Source organism: Herpailurus yagouaroundi, unplaced genomic scaffold (genome assembly GCF_014898765.1).
Source record: "Herpailurus yagouaroundi ecotype Mexico unplaced genomic scaffold, PumYag 196, whole genome shotgun sequence".
Classification (NCBI taxonomy): Eukaryota; Metazoa; Chordata; class Mammalia; order Carnivora; family Felidae; genus Herpailurus; species Herpailurus yagouaroundi.
This window is the reverse complement of record NW_024412427.1, coordinates 32,936,991-32,955,209: the sequence shown is the minus strand read 5'-3', so window position 1 is coordinate 32,955,209 and position 18,219 is coordinate 32,936,991. Positions and strand designations below refer to the sequence as shown.

General features: G+C 41.7%; 1 protein-coding gene across 1 annotated transcript in view; it reads right to left on the bottom strand.

Annotated features, from left to right (window-relative positions):
• KIZ (kizuna centrosomal protein) overlaps window positions 1–18,219 on the bottom strand; it is a 146,378-nt gene that overhangs the window by 10,090 nt on the left and 118,069 nt on the right. Inside the window, exons 10-11 of the mRNA XM_040447853.1 lie at window positions 5,928–6,032; window positions 2,967–3,063 (exon numbers count right to left, since the gene is read on the bottom strand). Of these exons, the coding sequence (XP_040303787.1) occupies window positions 2,967–3,063; window positions 5,928–6,032 (202 nt within the window). The remainder of the gene's footprint in view (window positions 1–2,966; window positions 3,064–5,927; window positions 6,033–18,219) is intronic.

The window sequence follows — 18,219 nt, the reverse complement described above, 5'->3', positions numbered from 1 at the left end:
TTCTGCTACCTTTCCCCCAGGCAATTATGTTGCAAGCACACATCCTTTTCTTCGGTAAAATGTTATCTCGATCCAGACGGTAAACTGAAGTTACATGGCAGGCTGTTAAAATATACTCTCCATTGAATAAATGGATCCGGGAGCGTGAAAACCGCTTCCTGGGGAAGGTAAAGCGAGACAATGTTTGCAGAGGAGAGGAAGCTCTGGCATGCACCCCTGAACAAAAGGGAACAAGTGGTCTTTACTTGGAGAACGGCTTCCTATTAGGACTCACTCCTTCGTACATTATGCCTTTCATCCCCACTCAACCACAAAATGATTTTGCTGAAGCAAATACAATGGTAGAAAAAGATTTACACTGAAAGAATCTTTAATAATAAACTGTTGCCGATCTGCCTACTTGCCCGTGATTTATAATACAATAAACATCGGATTCTATTACGGCTCATGCACTGAAGCTGCTGCTCGGAAAAACGGAATATGAAAGCACCCGGATCCCACCACCATCACAATGAAATGAGCATGGATAAATGTGCTAAGAGTATCTCTTTGCATCTTTTATAGCTGGTGTGTATTAATCTGTAACGCTTATTAAGAAAGTCATTGCTATGCAAAGCAGCACCCAATCCCTTTCTCTGGCTTTTCAACAGAGTGCACTGTTTAGCCAATAGGACGGACCCTCTGGCCCTCATTCTGCATTCATCACAGGCAACATTTGCACAATGTATCTCTCAAAGGCGGCTGAAAAGAAGGCCTTAATACTCATGTAAACAACTGCAAACCAATTACTTAATGAATCAGGCCCACACATAATGAGGTGCAGACAAAGAGCTATAAATGCATTTTTGCACCCAAGCCGCTGCTTTAAAGTAAAATCCCTCAGCTGTAGTTTGGGCTTAACTAGCACATCATAATTATTGTCTCTAGGACATCAGAAGAAGCCATTTTTTTTTTTTTTTTAGGTCCAGCAGGGTCTCTTTTTTTTTTTTTTTTTTTTTTTGAGGTTGCTCATCAGCTCACTGACAAAATAGAGCAAAGAAGAATTTTTAAAAGTGCTACAGCAGCACTGCACTGTTATGTTTATTCTCAAGTACTGGGTTTCGAGACCACTTGTAAAAGCAATAAAGCACGAGGAGTGACTGCAGTAAGTGGGATCCTTAAATGTAAGCCTCTAAGAAATTTCAGTGAATCCAGGCACAAACAGCAAAACCAGAGCTCTCCAAAGCCCAGGGTGGTGTATTAACAACACCAAACCCAGCAAAAGAACTAAACCGTAACAAACAGCACGCCAAACCCACACACTCAATGCCCAGACCTTTTTCATCACTGGATTATTATCAAGTGTCTAGAACCAAATGTTTCTTGAAGACCTTTTTTTTTTTTTTTTTCTTAAAGAGGGTTATGAGATTACTCGTGATTTATTTAGAAAATTAATTTCATGCAGGAGCAATAGTAACACAAGGTCCCTGCCTCAAAATGGATGGGGAAGAAAGTTTGAATTTAGTTTAGTGAAATATATACACAAGACATGAAATTACCAGGCCGAGAAAACATTCTTTGGGTCTAGCTGCTTTCTGAATGTATTTTAACATTGCCTGAAGAGTATATACATATAAAGACAAGTTCAAGAAGAATTGGGTTTTTTAATGCCTCTAAAATATAATGGAGATGACCATTTCCAACGATCTTTTAACAACTACAGGATGTGTTAGTGAGCCAGATGGTAACAGTGAGGGCTGACACCTACCTGTAGAACTTACTGTCTTTTAAAATATCCTTTAAAAGACTTAGAACTTGAATTTACAGGATAATCAAAAATATATAACACTTGAACATTCTTCCTGTCCCATAATTCATTTCCTCCCACTTCTTTCAAAACCAAGGATGAAAACCCAGGTATTAAACATGCTAATTTTTGGTAACTACATGAGTAGTTTTCTAAAACTGAACTTGTCGGGTTTCTAAAAGCAACAACCTAATTTTAGAAAATCCATCTCATTTTAAGATATTCCAGTCCTAAAAATAGTATAATGTTTTTCAAAATATAAGTGAAAATAGGATTTTTTTTTTCATTTAAAAAATACTACATTTCCGGATCAAATCGCTTTATATTATGGGATACTGGATATGATGTTAGAAATGTAAAGTTTCTGTTTTAAAATTTTGTCAGGGCAAGTTAATTCTAATGTAATGTAAGCATCTAAAAGACACCTTTTTAATGAGAAATGTTATTAGAAAAGGAAATTTGTGCAGTTTTAAACAATATGCAGCCAAAGCCTAAAAGGCAGGTATTTCCTCAGACAATTGCTTTGATTCCCATCTATACATTTTTTCCGACCCAATGCCATCGCATGGCTAGTATTTTATGTCGATGACAAATCCAGCACACAACTCACCAACTCACTTACGTTGCTTGAAAAACTTATAAGAGGTGCTGGGGTTCAGCAAATGTTGGATACATCTTGTTCTTTATGGACAATAAGCAAGGAAGTATCAGAAAAGGGAAGAATAATCTTGCCCAAATGCCTGGTGAAAAAGAGGAATACAAAAACAAATACCCAGCAATTGCCAGTATATATATCAGCCGTCTCAGAAAGCAGAAACGGGCCACTTTATTTCTTTTAAGGCCCGATGTTTTCTCTCTGCCCTTTTCCGACACCCTCCATTGTGTGGTCTCTAAGCAGCCCTACTGCGAGCAGCTGTAGACGCTAATTTGTGGTTCACTGAGGTGTCAATTGAGTCTTAAACCAACGAAACAACAGCTGCAAAACAATACTTGGCTCTCTGGCACAAATATTTTCAAAGGTAGACTGGAGTTTCAACTGTTATTTTAGATAAACAAAAACCCAAACCATAACCTTCCCTCAAGTCACACAACAAAATAATATGCAGCCAGAGTTGCATTCATTATGGAGTGACAGTTCTCATCTTGTGACCGCTGTTCAGAAAGGCTTTCACGACTTTACCTTGACAAAGGACTTCCTTCGCTCGATGAAAAACTAGCCTCCGAGGCGATTTTGTTAGTTGTCTTTGTCTTGAGTATACCGCTGCCAATGTTCAAACCTGTGATAAGCACAAACGTGGAGAGTGAGTGCTGGCCGCCACGCAGCAGAGAAATGCACTGAATGAAGAAGCAGCCTCACAATAACTTTGGTGAAACAAACGTCGACAGGGGAAGATGCTGTCCAAGCCACAGAAGGCAAAGGAGCTTCTGAGGCAAGGAACAACATGTTGGCAGAATACTGAAAGGAAGTGTGTGTGCATGTGGGTGGGTGGAGGGGCTTCCTGTGACATGCAGAAGCCACAAAAATGAAAAAACAAAATCATTCAAAGACCTAAATTTTAAATGACCAAGTCACATGTCTGCGCATATAGGTCTCTCCTATGACACTAAATGCTGATAATTTACCTTGTTGTAACACATGGGCAGTGAGAAATCACCAAAATGATGGGTGCTGGGAACCAGGTCTCAGAAATCACTGACATCCCAGGATGACAGATACCCCTCTGCCAAATCCTCTCTCTTCCATCTTGCGGAGAAGAATGAAACTCCACTGAAAGCCATCAAGGCCACTCTTTAATCAGCCTGAAAAGGTTGATGGGGAAGATGACAATCCACATTTTCTCTGGAGCAGGGGAACCAGACCATGCCCATGGTACATCCAGCAACCCTCACCTCATCTCCTGGGTGCCCTTGGATGTCAGCTACCAGTCTGATTCTCAACTGGTGGTCACTGGGGTCATGGATAGAAAGTGCATGGGCATCGCTGGGAAAGGCACTGGCAGAGTTTCTGACCTATAACCTGCCTGTCTCACAGAACCTCTGCAGCCAAGTGATTCCCTTAATGAGGTGTCCATGTTTGCCCAAAGAAAGTCCCCCATGCTTAACAAGACAAGGTCTTCTCAGACATGAACATGAAGGCACAAGGTTTAAGTGGCTTGCCTTAAGTGGTCCAGAGACACAGCATAAGACCTATGAGCAGAAGTTAATTGAAACCTGAATTTCTTCAGCAGTTAGATGAACTCTTGGGTTCAGGGTCCACAGCGCTATGGCTACCTATAACAACGCTGTGAGGTCTAATACGGGTACGTGGCTTCCATTTCCCTTCACCGTCCCATCCCACTTCCTGCTTTTCTTTGGAGCTCAGAGAAGTCCCTAGGCTCAGAGTAAGCATGAAAGTGAAAAGGTAGCCGTGACCAAAGGTAAAATAAATACAAGAAGCAATGTCTAACTACAATGACAGCCAGGACCATCAGAAGCACCTCTGTGATCCCAGTGTTAGAAAATATGGAATCTTGCAAAGCATATAGTATAATTGAGGGTAGGTGAGGAAATTGGATCTAGGGCTGCTTGACTTGATACAACCTATCACTTCACTTATGAATAGATTAAGAAATTAATATATTAATTATTACTATCTTAACAGTACCAAACTGTTTAATATACATCCAAGGGACTATAACTTATGTCAAACTTACTTATCCTTTGAACCTGTCCATGGAACTATCATGAATATACTTAGCAGAAACAGACTTGTGGAGTCCCCTTCCAAATGTGTGTCTGCTAACAGGCTGTACTGTTCTGAGAGAGACATCACTGTCTTGGGGCCTCATTTGTAAAATAAGGGGTTGGATAAATACTTTCTAAGATCCCTCTGGACTCTAATACTGTGACTCAAATGTGAAGAAGGTGATGAAAAGCACAGTTGCAGGTTCACAGTGCTGTATCTTTCCATCCGGGTAAAGGCCCTGCATTATACAGCAATAGACTGCAAGGTCTCATGTTTGCGGAGTTCAAATAATAACCACCATTCTCCTAAGGGATTTTCTCTAACAGGCACTGTGCTGGCATTTAACCTGCAAAGACTCACTGAATCCTCAAAATAGCCAAAATAACTGAATTTTACAGTAACTGATTCTAATACTATCTAGGAAATAGCTCTCCAAAGACAGCTAAGTCTGATACACCGTAAGTATGTCCCTCAAAAGAAAGGTCTGTCTCATGATACAACTGGGAAACTTGGATATGGACTGGAAACTACATGATATTAAAAAATCACTATTCATTCTGTTAGGTGAAATTATGACACTGTGGTTTGTGTGAAAATAAGGTCAATTAAAGTATACTTTAATGCATTTACTTTCACGAAGGGAGCTGAGGTGACTCCAACTAAAAAAAAAAAGGTACAATAAGATAAAAACCACTGAAAATAATAAAAAATACAATAACACAATATATGAAAACAAAGAAAGTTACAGTTGAAGGAACTACATTTAAGCTTAAAATTTAGCTTTCCTGGGATTTGCAGTATTTTTATTTAAAGAACCAACATTCTAAGGAGGGAAGGTAGCCCAGCCTGATGCTCCCACTGATGATTAATAAACTGGGAGGGGGCGCCTGGGTGGCTCAGTCGGTTAAACATTCGACTCTGGAAATCGGCTCATGTCATGATCTCATGGTTCGTGAGTTTTGAGCCCCACATCAGGCTCTGTGCTGACAGTGTGGAGCCTGCTTGGAATTCTCTCTCTCTCCCTCTCTCTGCCCTCCCCTCCTCAAAGTAAATAAATAAACTTAAAAAAAATGAGAGAGAGAGAGAAACTGGGAGATATTGGGAAAAAAAGGAGTTTGGGGTGTTTCCAGTGGTACTTAGTGACAAGTTACTATCATGACATACCAGGTAGAATCCAAGGGAATGTTTGGGCCATTGCCATGCTGGGGGCCTGTACATATCCAGGAGGGAAGACTTCCAAACTGTTGTTCGTTAAGAACTGAAAAAGTATTGGCTTATTCTGACCTGATGGCAGCTTATTACAAAGCAAACTCCAGAAACCTTCAGAGGGTGACCACCCTTGCTTGAACCAGGCACTGACTGCCCTCCTAGGTCCCCTGGATCCTCACTTGGAGTACTGAATATGCTCTTGCTTACCTGACAGTTGTATTACAGAAACATCCGCTTTTTGGAATCTGTCTTCAGTGTGCTTTATATTATCCTGAAGGGTAGACTGCTTCAGCAACTGGTAGGCTTTTGTTTCTACAGATTAAAAAGAAAGACACAGATAACTGGAAATTCACATGCAAAAGAATAAATTTGGACCCTTGCCTTACACCATACACAAAAATCAATTCAAAATGGATTACAGACTTAAACATAAGACCTAAGACTATTAAATCCCTGGAAGAAAACATAGCAAGAAAACTTTCAGGACATTGGAGTTGGCAATGATTTCTTGGATGACACCAGAAACATAGTCAAGAAAATTAAAAATGGACAAGTGGGACTCTAACAAACAAAACTTTTGCATGTCAAAGGAAAAAATGAACAGAGTGAAAAGGCAACCTATAGAATGGGAGAACATAATTGAAGTAATATATTTGATAAGTGATTAATATCCAGAATATATACGGAACTTCTACAACTTGGCAACAACAACAACGCAACAATGACAACAACAACACCACCACAAATGACCCGGTGAAAATGTAGGGAAAGAACTTGAACAGACATTTCTCCAAAGAAGGTATACAAAAAGCCAAGAAAAGATGCTCAAAAATCACTAATCATTAGGGAAATGGAAACCAAAACCACAATGAGGTAATCAGGTCTGACCCATCAGGATGGCTATTATCAAAAGAACAGAAAATAACAAGCATTGGCAAGGATGCAGAGATGTTGGAATCCTGTGCACTACTGTTGGGACTGCAAAATGGTGCCGCCATCATGGAAAACAGTGTAGAGGTTCCTCAACAAATTATAAATAGAACTACCATATGATTCAGCAATCCTACTTCTGAGTATATATCCAAAGGAATTGAAAGCAGGATGTGGAAGAGATACTGGCACATCTGTGTTCACTGCAGCATTATTATTCATAATAGCCAAGAAGTAGAAGGAGCCCAAACATTCATCAACAGATGATACACAAATGTAGCATATACCTACAGTTGAATATTAAGCAGCCTTTAAAAAGAAGGAAATCCTGACACCTGCTACAACATAGATGAACCTTGAGGGTATTACGTTAAGCGAAATAAGCAGTCACCAGGAGACAAATACCATATGATTCTGCTCATATGAAGTATTGAAAGGAGTCAAAATGATAAAAACAGAAAGTGGAAAGGCAGTCACTGAGGGCAGGGGTGAAGGGGAAATCAGTGTTTAGTGGGTAGAGTATTTCAGTTTTGCAAGATGAAAAAGCTCCAGAGATCTGCTGCACAACAATGCGAATGAATGTATTCAACACTATTGAACTGTACACTTAAAAATGGTTAAGATGGTAAACTTCATGTTATGCATTTTTATTCACAGTTAAGAAAAAAAAAGGAGAATGACCAAACATCGCAATTGGTCCATGACAATTCAAGTTTGTGCCTGTTGTCCCAGTATAACTATTAATAGAATCCCCTTTTGTTACAAAATGTTTCCTTATTTCGATGGTGACTTATGTGGTCACCCAAACCAAACACAGTGTGTTGGCATAGTCTGGCTACTGACTCAAGAAAAAAAAAAAAACAACTGTAAGGAAGAGTAGAACACTGATGGGATAGTTGATGATACTGATACATTATCATTAACTGTTTTAATTGTGGGAAAAAAGACACATAAATACAGAAAATTCTACTGCCCAGAAAGAAGTTTCTTAAATTCCTCCTGTGATGATACTTTCAAATGCACGCAGATTATTTTCTTGAACTGTCACTTTTTAGAAATTCTGAAGACAAACAAAAAACAATTTAGTTGAACCCAGGTTTCAAAACTCGAAGATAAGTTGTATGAGTTTATCTGAAGTGGCCAAATTCCAGCCATTATTTTGAGTTGGTCTGTGGGTAGTCTCAACATCATAGTAAAATGGTTTCTCTCCTCTTTGGGCCTTGCAGAAGCCACTAGAGGAATGAATCTCAAGAGACAGAACTGATTTCCTTGGTTTCCTGGTCCCTCCAGAGCACTCCTCACCCTGGAGTGAAGGGGGACCAGAGGAGAGGCTGGGTGGGGATAGGAAAGTCAGGAAGACTAGCAGCCACAGGATGAGCTCCGAGGCCCGCAGCTGAGAAAATCGAATCTGGGCTCATCGTGCGGACAGAGTGTTTGCAGGGAGCAAAGCCAGGCACCCCTGAGGGATCAGCAGCAGCACAGACCTGGCTCAGGTCCACTTGACTGAGGTTCCCACAGGGCTTCTCATCGTGTCTGCTGTGAGTTAATGTGGGGACGACTGTTGGGAACAACGACAAATAAAAAGAACCCGAGTGACACAACCTTCTGTATCCCCTCAAGTCTCAAGGATACCTGAATGAAATTGATAGCACAAACATAACAAAACAACATCCATGGCTGTACCTTCAACGTGGCCACAAAATAAAAGGATTCCTGCTGTCAGCACTGGGGGCTGGCAATTAGCTGCATCCCTGTGTTTGCTGGCTCCATTTAAGAACTTAACCATGAGGCCCTTCTTACTGGATTAAAACTACCATCACACTGAAGAAGAAGAATATAACTTCTCTTGCCCTACTGAGAATCAATCAAGATAAAAATAAGTATTGAAAATGAGCATCATATTTTGGAATGTTAAATGATATATAATTAAAAATATGTACAGATCAAGGACTCTTAACTCTGGAAATAACAAATTCTAAGGCAACATTTTTTTTTAACACTGCTGGATTGTGAACACACTGGAACCAGATTTAGTACAGAAAACACCAGAGGCAGTGGATGCAGAATGGGAAAGTGTTTTGTGTGATGCGTGTGTGTGTGTGTGTGTGTGTGTGTGTGTGTGCATGCATGCGCGTGCGAGCTGCCCTGGGACAGAAAGTGTTTCTTGCTATAGGTTAGTCTCATTGTCCTAGGATGGCTTCAATAGGATGGCATCATAATACTCTCTAATTAAAATCATCACGTCCATATTACTCCAGACTTGTAAGGTTATTTTGGAAGAGGGGAGGTATTAATAAAATCAAAGACAGAGCATCTGGATTCTAAGTAGGTAAAGAATCATTGTAAAGGAGGTGAAAATGCACAGTTTTGTTTTTACTATATAAAAACTTTCCAGCCTTTAGGATACAAGTCCAGAGCATAATGACCATATGCTATTTCTGCATTCAATTACATTTATTTGGTCAAGGAAGAGATAGCAAAGCCAGACATTTAACAACAACAACAGAACACAAAGATTTTGTTTCCTGGCATCTGGACACTTGAAGTGGGGTTTTCTCTCAGCTGCTGTTTTAAGTGAATCATTTCACCCCAATGAGCTGGCTCTCCTGCTGCTCAGAAACCAGGAAAAATGTGTACCTTTTATTTTCAGCTTGAAAAATGGCAAGCCAGTAGTTGAGAGGTAATTTCAGATTTGGGGAGATTAAATGTGTGGTCCAAATATTAGTGCTGATATTGTTACTGGTCTGAGTCTAGCAAGGGAGAAATGTAAAGTGAGTTCATGCTTAGCAGTAAGGGGCCATTTTACTACTCTGGAAAGATAAACCATTTCCACGTTCTGTGCACTTTCTATTCTGGTTTCCTTCCCTTCTTCTTTTTAAAAATTGGGGTGTAGTTGGCATACAACATTATGTTAGTTTCAGGTGTACCACTTAATGATGTGATAGTGTATATATTGTAAAATGATTATCACAATAAGTCCAGTTACCGTCCATCACCTTACATAGTTACACTTTGTTTTTTCTTGTGATGAGGACTTTTAAGATCTACCTTCCCTTCCTTCTTGAGGGACTTGGGCTCTGTAACTGGACTCTGGCCTTTCCCTTCAAGGTTGCCCCGAGTGTGCTTTCAACTTTACAACAGTTTTGGAGAGAGATAGCTCATCTCTCCTGTTCTTTTCAAGCAGAACCCAACCCCCTTCCCAAACACAAATCCTTGTTGGTATTTGATCCTTAAACCTCCTGTGGCCCTTCTCTGAGCAGGGTCATCGAAGCCCGCCTGGAAAACTTTTATCTTGGATGTAGCTGCCCTGAACTGAGTGATAGAGGGAGGGTTGGCAAAATCAAGCTGGGGACTGCTGGGCACATCGCCTGCCCCATCCCCATGTGTGATTCTTCCAGTGGTTTCATGGCAAAGTGAAGCTTAAAAGGTAAAAGGATTAAATGCATTCACTTGGAGGAATAAACACCAGAGACACCAAAACAGCTGGAGGCATTGGAGCAGCCAGGCGCGTGCTGCTGGCTATGAGGAAGTCTGTGTTGGGGATCAGACACTCAGAGCTGGGAGTCACTCTCCCATGGCATGTTCACATCCTTATTTTAGCCATTAGAGCTGCAACAAACAACATATGAAGGGCTGGGAGTGGACTCGAAGGCAATTTGCTGAAAAAAATAATCAGGGGAGGTTGAAGGCTACAGAGCCTGTAAAGAAAGAGGGGAAGAAGGGTTCAAGTCCATAGATACTGCATACAGACTGGACAGGGTGGGACCATAGATGCAGACACTTACTGAGGCCGAGCATGTACCATACAGAAGTAACTCTGGCGTAGTGGGAACAGTGGGCAGGGGAGCCCTGTAGCAGGGCTGGAGACCTATCCACAGGGGACAGCTATTCTCTGGTGACAGCCAATTGCTGCCAGTTGGGAGAGTGGGCCAGACTTCTTGCCAGACTTCTGGCAAAATGAAAAAAAAATGTTTTTAATGTTTACTCATTTTTGAGAGACAGAGAGTGAGTGGGTGGTGGAGGGGTAAAGAGAGAGAGAGAGAGAGAGAGAGAGAGAGAGAGAGAGAGAGAATCTGAAGCAGGCTCCAGGCTCTGAGCTGTCAGCACAGAGCCTCACTTGGGCCTCAAACCCATGAACCGCAAGATCGTGACCTGAGCTGAAGTCAGACGCTCAACTGACTGAGCCACCCAGGCGTCCCTGGACTTGTCTTTTTTAAAAAATAAAACACTGCACGTGTCAAACAGAGAATACCTGTAACCTCAAAACTGAAAGGCAGTGAGCAATTTTTTCTTCACTGTGTAAGCACAAGAACCCTTAGAGAAAAACTTCAGCCAAGGGATACAAGTTTGATGTTAGGAAAAGCTTTTTTAGCTGAAAGTTGATTGGAACATATTATCAAGGGGGGCTGCAACAGCTGTATGGAGATTTTTAATGAGCCATCTTTGGAGGCAAGACTCTAGTTTTTGCTAGGGGTGCTCCAACAATTCAGACATCCTCTTGGAGTGGTTTAGAAGGTGAGTATATCAACTTTATAAAGCAAAAGAGCAAAAGTTACTGGCATGCAGTTTGTGGCAACTAAGGCCCAGGCATTCCTGGAAGGAAGGGAAATAAAGGATCAGGCTGTTAAAAGTTGCACTGTGTTGCCCAGGAAATTCATAGCTACTTAATGAATGAATGAAAAACAAAGAACGAAAAGTAACAAATGTAGAGGTTCGAGTTAGCTGGCTTAAACAAGGTAGGGTCAAAGTTCATATGGTTCCAAGGGATAAGACTTTAGTTTTCCCAACTGCAAGTAAACTTTAAATCTGCAAATTGGAGGCCTGGGTGTCCCCTTAAGTCTTCACTTTCCAGCCTGTGACTTAGAACTCCAGAAAAATGTTTCTTCCATTGGTAATGTCAGATTCTCAGGAAATTATTGAGTAGTGCAAACAGTTTGATAAAACAAATGTTTCTAAAGAATAGATTCGGGGGCGCCTGGGTGGCGCAGTCGGTTAAGCGTCCGACTTCAGCCAGGTCACGATCTCGCGGTCCGTGAGTTCGAGCCCCGCGTCAGGCTCTGGGCTGATGCCTCAGAGCCTGGAGCCTGCTTCCGATTCTGTGTCTCCCTCTCTCTCTGCCCCTCCCCCGTTCATGCTCTGTCTCTCTCTGTCTCAAAAATAAATAAACGTTGAAAAAAAAAATTAAAAAAAAAAAAAAGAATAGATTTGAATGTTCTGGTGTACACAGAAACAAATACACATGTGTCCTCAAGCCTTCCTTTCTGGGTCTCTCAGTCAAGCATCCATTGTATACTCAAATCTGTGTCAAGATTTAGTTTAAAAAGTAGAAAATAGTGGAGGTTTAAAACATAAAACATGGCAAGAGGTCCCGGGGGGGTTAATATCTATCCTTGGTGATTAATTCCAGAGCAGTGACACAAGATAAATATATTTTTTCCTACTTTGTTACTTATGCTGGCCAAACCCAATCATGTCTTCCTGCAAAGTGGTGAGGGATCACTGAGACTGTGTTTTTCTTTTGACATGCATTTTGTGTCTAGAAAATGGAACAGCAAGGGAAAGAAAGAGAAAACATGCTGAATAAAGGGAGGTAGGAGATGATGTTGGTGAGAAAAGGAGAAAGAAAAAGCTTCAACTTCTTATCGGTCGTTCTCTTTTATATGCAAATGTACACCTGCTAAAATACTTCTAAATCTACAAATAAAAAGAAAATATCTGATGAACAAGTGCTTTTAACAACCCCTTACAAGAGCCAGATAAATGTGGGGTTCACCAGCCTCGAAGGGGTGTCTCCGAGGCAGAGAGTCCGCCCAGGGCTTTCGCAGAAATCCCCCATGAAGAAAGGGAAGAGCTGGGCCCGGAAAAGGAATAACAAAGAGGAATGCAAACAATACTATCACTCCGGCTAGAAAAAAACGACCTTGAACTGACAAGAACTGGGCATCCTCGAGTACAGAAGGATAATTACTATTCCCATCTGAAGTGCGCAGTAATTTTAAAATGAAATTTGAAAAGTACTTTCCATCTGCTGAGTTTCCCACTGCTATTACTCACATATTCCTACACCCATGCAATTTCCCCCCCACCCTGTGCTAGATATGTGGCTAATGCATCAAACCCAGTCATCTTTGCAAAAGAAAATAAAAATTGGGGGATGCATTTCTAAAATTAATTCTGAAGATAAAGATTATCGCTTAAAATTCAGAATTATTCGTCTAAGTGTAATCTGCTCAAATGGAAATGAGAGACTATGAGGATATGGGTGCTTCCGTGATCTGAAAATACAGAATACTCATTATATTTAGGATTTTTAAAGTTAAAGGCCGTAAGTCTATGTGAAGGTGAGACATACAAGGTTGGATCCATAACTACAATCGCTTTTCATGTCCAGATTTTCTGCCATTAACCTCACTCCATCAGTTGTCCTGGGCTGGTAAACCATCGCCAGGGAGAAGGCTGATGCATACAGAAGAGAAGAAACGCTGGATTCAGCTGACTTGCCTGGAGCTGCTTCAGAAAATAAGTATTTACATCACATTCTTAAATTCTATGGAGCAATTCAACAATTACACCTGAAAATAAATGGCAGGCTTGAAACTGCCCTTTAATGAATGTTCCAAAACCGAACTGAAACACTTCTGCTGGTATTACTTCCCATGTAAACTTACAGCTCTAGTGCCTGCCACTTAACACTGCTCAGTCCTGGGAGGTGAGTTTTCAACTCTGAAAGTCATAGAAGCTTTAACTTTTCAAAGATGGCACAATCTGATGAGGAAGCTGTATTTTATTGGCACTATTTGTTTTTCAAAACAATATTTTTAGTGGCTTTGCAGGCAATGATTTATATGAGAAGAATCAGAAATAAAGACAGTAATATTATCATTTCTTTTTTTTTTTTTTTTAATTTTTTTTTCAACGTTTATTTATTTTGGGGACAGAGAGAGACAGAGCATGAATGGGGGAGGGGCAGAGAGAGAGGGAGACACAGAATCAGAAACAGGCTCCAGGCTCTGAGCCATCAGCCCAGAGCCCGACGCGGGGCTCGAACTCACGGACCGCGAGATCGTGACCTGGCTGAAGTCGGACGCTTAACCGACTGCGCCACCCAGGCGCCCCCTTTTTTTTTTTTAATTTTTTTTTTTTATCATTTCATCATTTATAGTAGAACCAAGAATAATTGCTGTATAAAGATGAGCTGGATGCTAGAAACATAAAATACACAGAAAACCCCTCCTCATCCAGTGTAGTGAGTTGAAAAGTATCTCTCCCCAAATTTATGTCCACCCAGAACCTCACAATGTGGTCTTCATTGGAAACAGGTTCTTTGCAGATGTAATTAGCGATGGACCTTATGATGAAATCATCCTGGATTTATGTTGGCCTTAAATCCAATGACTGGGGTCTTGGTAGGAAGAGGAACAAACAGAGACAGAGAAAAGAAGTCAGTGTGAATATGGGGCAGAGACTGGACTGATACTGCCACATGTCAGGAGCCATCAGCAGCTGGAGCAGCCATGGAAGATTCTCCCCTGAAGCCTTCAGAAGAGCACAGCCCCCCTGACACTTTGATTTTAGACTTCCAGCATCCAGAACTGTGAGATAATACAGTTCTGTTGGTTTAGGTTTGTGGTACATTGTTATAGCACTCCTGGGAAAATAATACACTCCCTGTTCCCCAGTTTTATTGAAATATCTAAAGCCCAATCTCTCTTCTTTCTCTTTCTTCACTTGAGTCTCTTGTGTAAAATGGCAGTGTTTCACCACCTGACTTGCAAGGGCTCTCTCAGCTTTGAGACCCCCTGCTCCATGGTCCTCAAACTTGGGGGACCACCTGGGTCTATGTAAGACTGATGCCTGGGTCCCACCCCCTCAGGGGTTCTGATGTCACCGATCAAGGGTGTGGCTGGGGCACGGATGTGTAAAAACCCTGCATGGGATTCTACTGCACAACCACTGAGAAGAATTTCTCTAGGCTCCTATGAGTTGATTACCTTGAAGGCAGGAGCATCCAATCAAGAGCACTCTACAGAAAGAGATCTTTCATTCTTTACTGACCACTTTAAATCAACACCACCACCCTCAATGTCACGAGTGAGGAATATTTTGCTCTAGCAAGCAATAGGCAGTAGGCCCCATGGGTGAAGCCCCAGCAACCTGACCCCTACCATATAGGAGGGCCATGGGGACTGCACTGGACAGCCCAGCAGCACATGGCAGGTTCCCTCGGTTTTGCACGAGTTGGGCGCTCCCTGTCTCAGGTACAGCAGGTAACATGTCTTCACATGATTTTTGTGCATTTCTGGGACAGGACAAGTGAGACACACTCTTAGAAAAGTCTTAGCAGTGGAGGTTGTACTCTGGCCACCAGCAGTTGTCACTGCAGTCTTGGCTTCCAGGAAAACTCTAGTCACCAGCAACCACCTGGCTGTTGTGTGTTTCCAGCCCTTTCCCAGTGTGATGAGAAACTCAAGTAATTGTGTTTTGGGAAGCAGCGCCCAGAACCCCAAGTGGCAACCTCCAAATCTATGCTGACCTCCCACAAAGCTTTTAAATGGACGTACCTCAGTATGACCTTGAATATTTCAGCTTGCCAAAGAATATCAGTGAGAAATGGCACAGTCAGGCAACCACTTTCAACACAGCTTGACCAAGAGAATTGGTGTCAAAAGAATGAGAGGCTGAATGGACATTCTTAGAGGCTTAATCCTCTTGAGATAAAAGCTGAGAGGCCTTTTCACATGGAGCTTAAGGAGATGAGTTTTGCCAGGATGGGCACGTGGGGTGGGAAAAGAACTGGTGGAGTGAATGACTGAAAGAGATAGTATTCTGGCCTGAATCAACAAGCATTAAGGAAACTCCTTAATACTCTCATTTTTATTCATTCATTTGACGAAATAAGTACCCACTATGTGCCAGATACTGTGTTAAGGGATGGGTTTTTATGAAATTTAGCAGAAGCATGCATTACTTGCTGAAAAACTCATTTACCCCGCAAAGGTAAATTTAGTGCAAATACAAGGAAAATTCCCAATGTGGTGAATTTTATTCGGGGGTACAAGCTGTTCAGAGGGAGACCTTCTCTCATAAGGTAGGTAAGTATCACTTTAATCCTGGCTTAAGTGTTTCAGGGAAACACTGAGCTGAATATCCAACTACTGGCACATAGTCTCAGGCCTAAGTGCACTCAGGCTCGCCCCTCTTTATCAAGGGCAGACCTCTGGTACAAGCTATGACCGGAAAGCCTCACAAGCTGCCCACCTCTCTAGGTCTAACATAAGGGAAATGAAACACACGGCTTTGTTCATCAGTGCTCTCAAAGCATCCTTTGCACAGCTCCTCTTTCGCTGGGATACACACTGACATTTCACTGACCCAGACATCCTGATGCAGTCAACTCCAACATAAAAAGAAATTGGAAGAGTGGTGGGATGGAAGGAGTTCAAGGCTTAAATCTTAAAGTTTGTGTTCAAGATCTAACACTCTAGCGACATGGCCTTGAGCTGGAATCTTAACCTTTGTAAATTTCTGTTGGACCATCTGTAGAACAAGGCACTGATGTTTATCTCACAGGGCTGTTATGAAGATTGGGGGTGATGGAGGCTTAGTGAGGGCAGGGTCGCATGCAGTCTTTTGCTGTCCTGGTATTTCCAGGATGCAGCCCAAGTAAAGATGCAGCATACATGCAAATGAGAGACTACTTAGTGTACACAAAAACCACATATTCACTGATATTCAAATTCATCTTTGATTTCTACCTGGATTCTTTAGTGTGAACAGCCAGACTAATAGAAGGAGCAGACTGCATTAACAACAGCAGATCATACAGGCTGTGGATGTGGGTGTGGGTGTGTATGGAAGGATTTCTGTGTAAATTTAAGCACAGATTATGGGAGCCAGAGTTATGAAACTCAAACTCTCCCAAATGATGATTAACAAAGCAGATGCCTTCAGAGTGACAGCAAATTCTTTAAAGATGAGCCCCCTTGCCAAGAAAACCTGTGTTTGAGAGTGATAAACAAATAAGAAAAGGAAAAGAAGAAATGAGAATGGTGGTACACTTGATTCCTTCAATATGGACTGAGGATCACAGACTTCTAGCATTAGAAGGAATGTCAGCATTCCCAGAAACAGGAATCCTTCCACAGAGCCCCTCTAGACAATGGGTTCCTGCCATGGTTCAACCACCCGGCAGCTGGAGGACACACTTGCTTTTGCTGAAATGAAGAGTGAGGAAGTTCTTCCATGACTGAGCTGTGAATTCCTTCCTGCAACACTCACATAAGGGCCCCCTGGACTACATTCTGTAATTATGCCTGATAAATGTTTGGTATGTGGCAGCCCCACAAATATTTAAAGATAGGTTTTGTGCCCTTTTCAGGTTATACTTTCCCAGGACCCTTGTCATTCTGAAAACAGTTCAATTTCAGAGCTTCCCACCCATTCTGCCCAGCTTCCTGGTGCCTGCCCTGAATTTTGCCTCAGCCTCTCTCTTTACTACATCTCTCCTGAGATGGCTGTAAAACAAATAGTGTCACACAGAGGACCCACGCTGAAGAGGAGCACTTTGGACTGTCATAAGTTACTACTGTAACCTGCTGGTTGTCCATTCGGGGAGCATTTTAACATATAACTAACATATAACTTTCAATCATATCATCTGGGTTTAGTTACACTAAAGCAGCCCAGGGTCTTATTAGAAGCTAGCTTATCCATGAGGGATGTTCCCACAAAAAGGAACCACAGGAAAACACTGAAGATAAATTTAGACTGATGAGAAAACCAGTGTCCTCACTAGACTTAAGGTTTTAACAAACGTTTCACATATATGTGTGTATATTTGTATTTCCCAAAATGTGTCTCACAGAACATTAATTCTGTAGGCCATTTATAGGAAGGATTCCATTTTCAGATAGGAGATTATTTGAAACTCTAAATTCACACTTTTAAATGGCTCATTTACAGGGCGCCTGGGTGGCTCAGTCTGTTGAATGTCTGATTCTTGACTTTGGCTCAGGTCATGATCCCAGGATTGTGGGATCGAGCCCGGACCTGGGCTCTGTGCTGAGCATGGAACCTACTTGGGATTCTCTCTTTCTTTCTGCCCCTCTCCCTGCTCACACATGCTCACTCTCTAAAATTAAAATAAATAAATTGTTCATTCACTGAAAGTTCTAAAAGTCTTTAGCAAGCTCCAGAGCACTGTGCTGGCTGTAGAGAGAAAGAGGGGTCAAATAGGGTTTGGTCACAAAACACGTATTCCTTGACATATCTTCTGGGTGGAGCACTGCACAGAGCAGATTTGGGGAAATGCTGCATCAGCTCATCAACACCTGTGAGACCACACCAAGGGAAGACTTCTCTGGTGATGAAGGACACTGCAATGTCCTCAACCGTGGGCACCTCAGGCTTATGGTGCATAAGCCCTCACAGAGACATCCGGCCTCCACCAGGGAAAACTCCAGGAACTACTTCATTAACTTCTTCATGGGACTAAGTAGAAGTTCCTAAAATATCATGGGACTCTCCTTAAGATTCTTTTTTTTTTTTTTTTTTTTTTATTTTTTTTTTT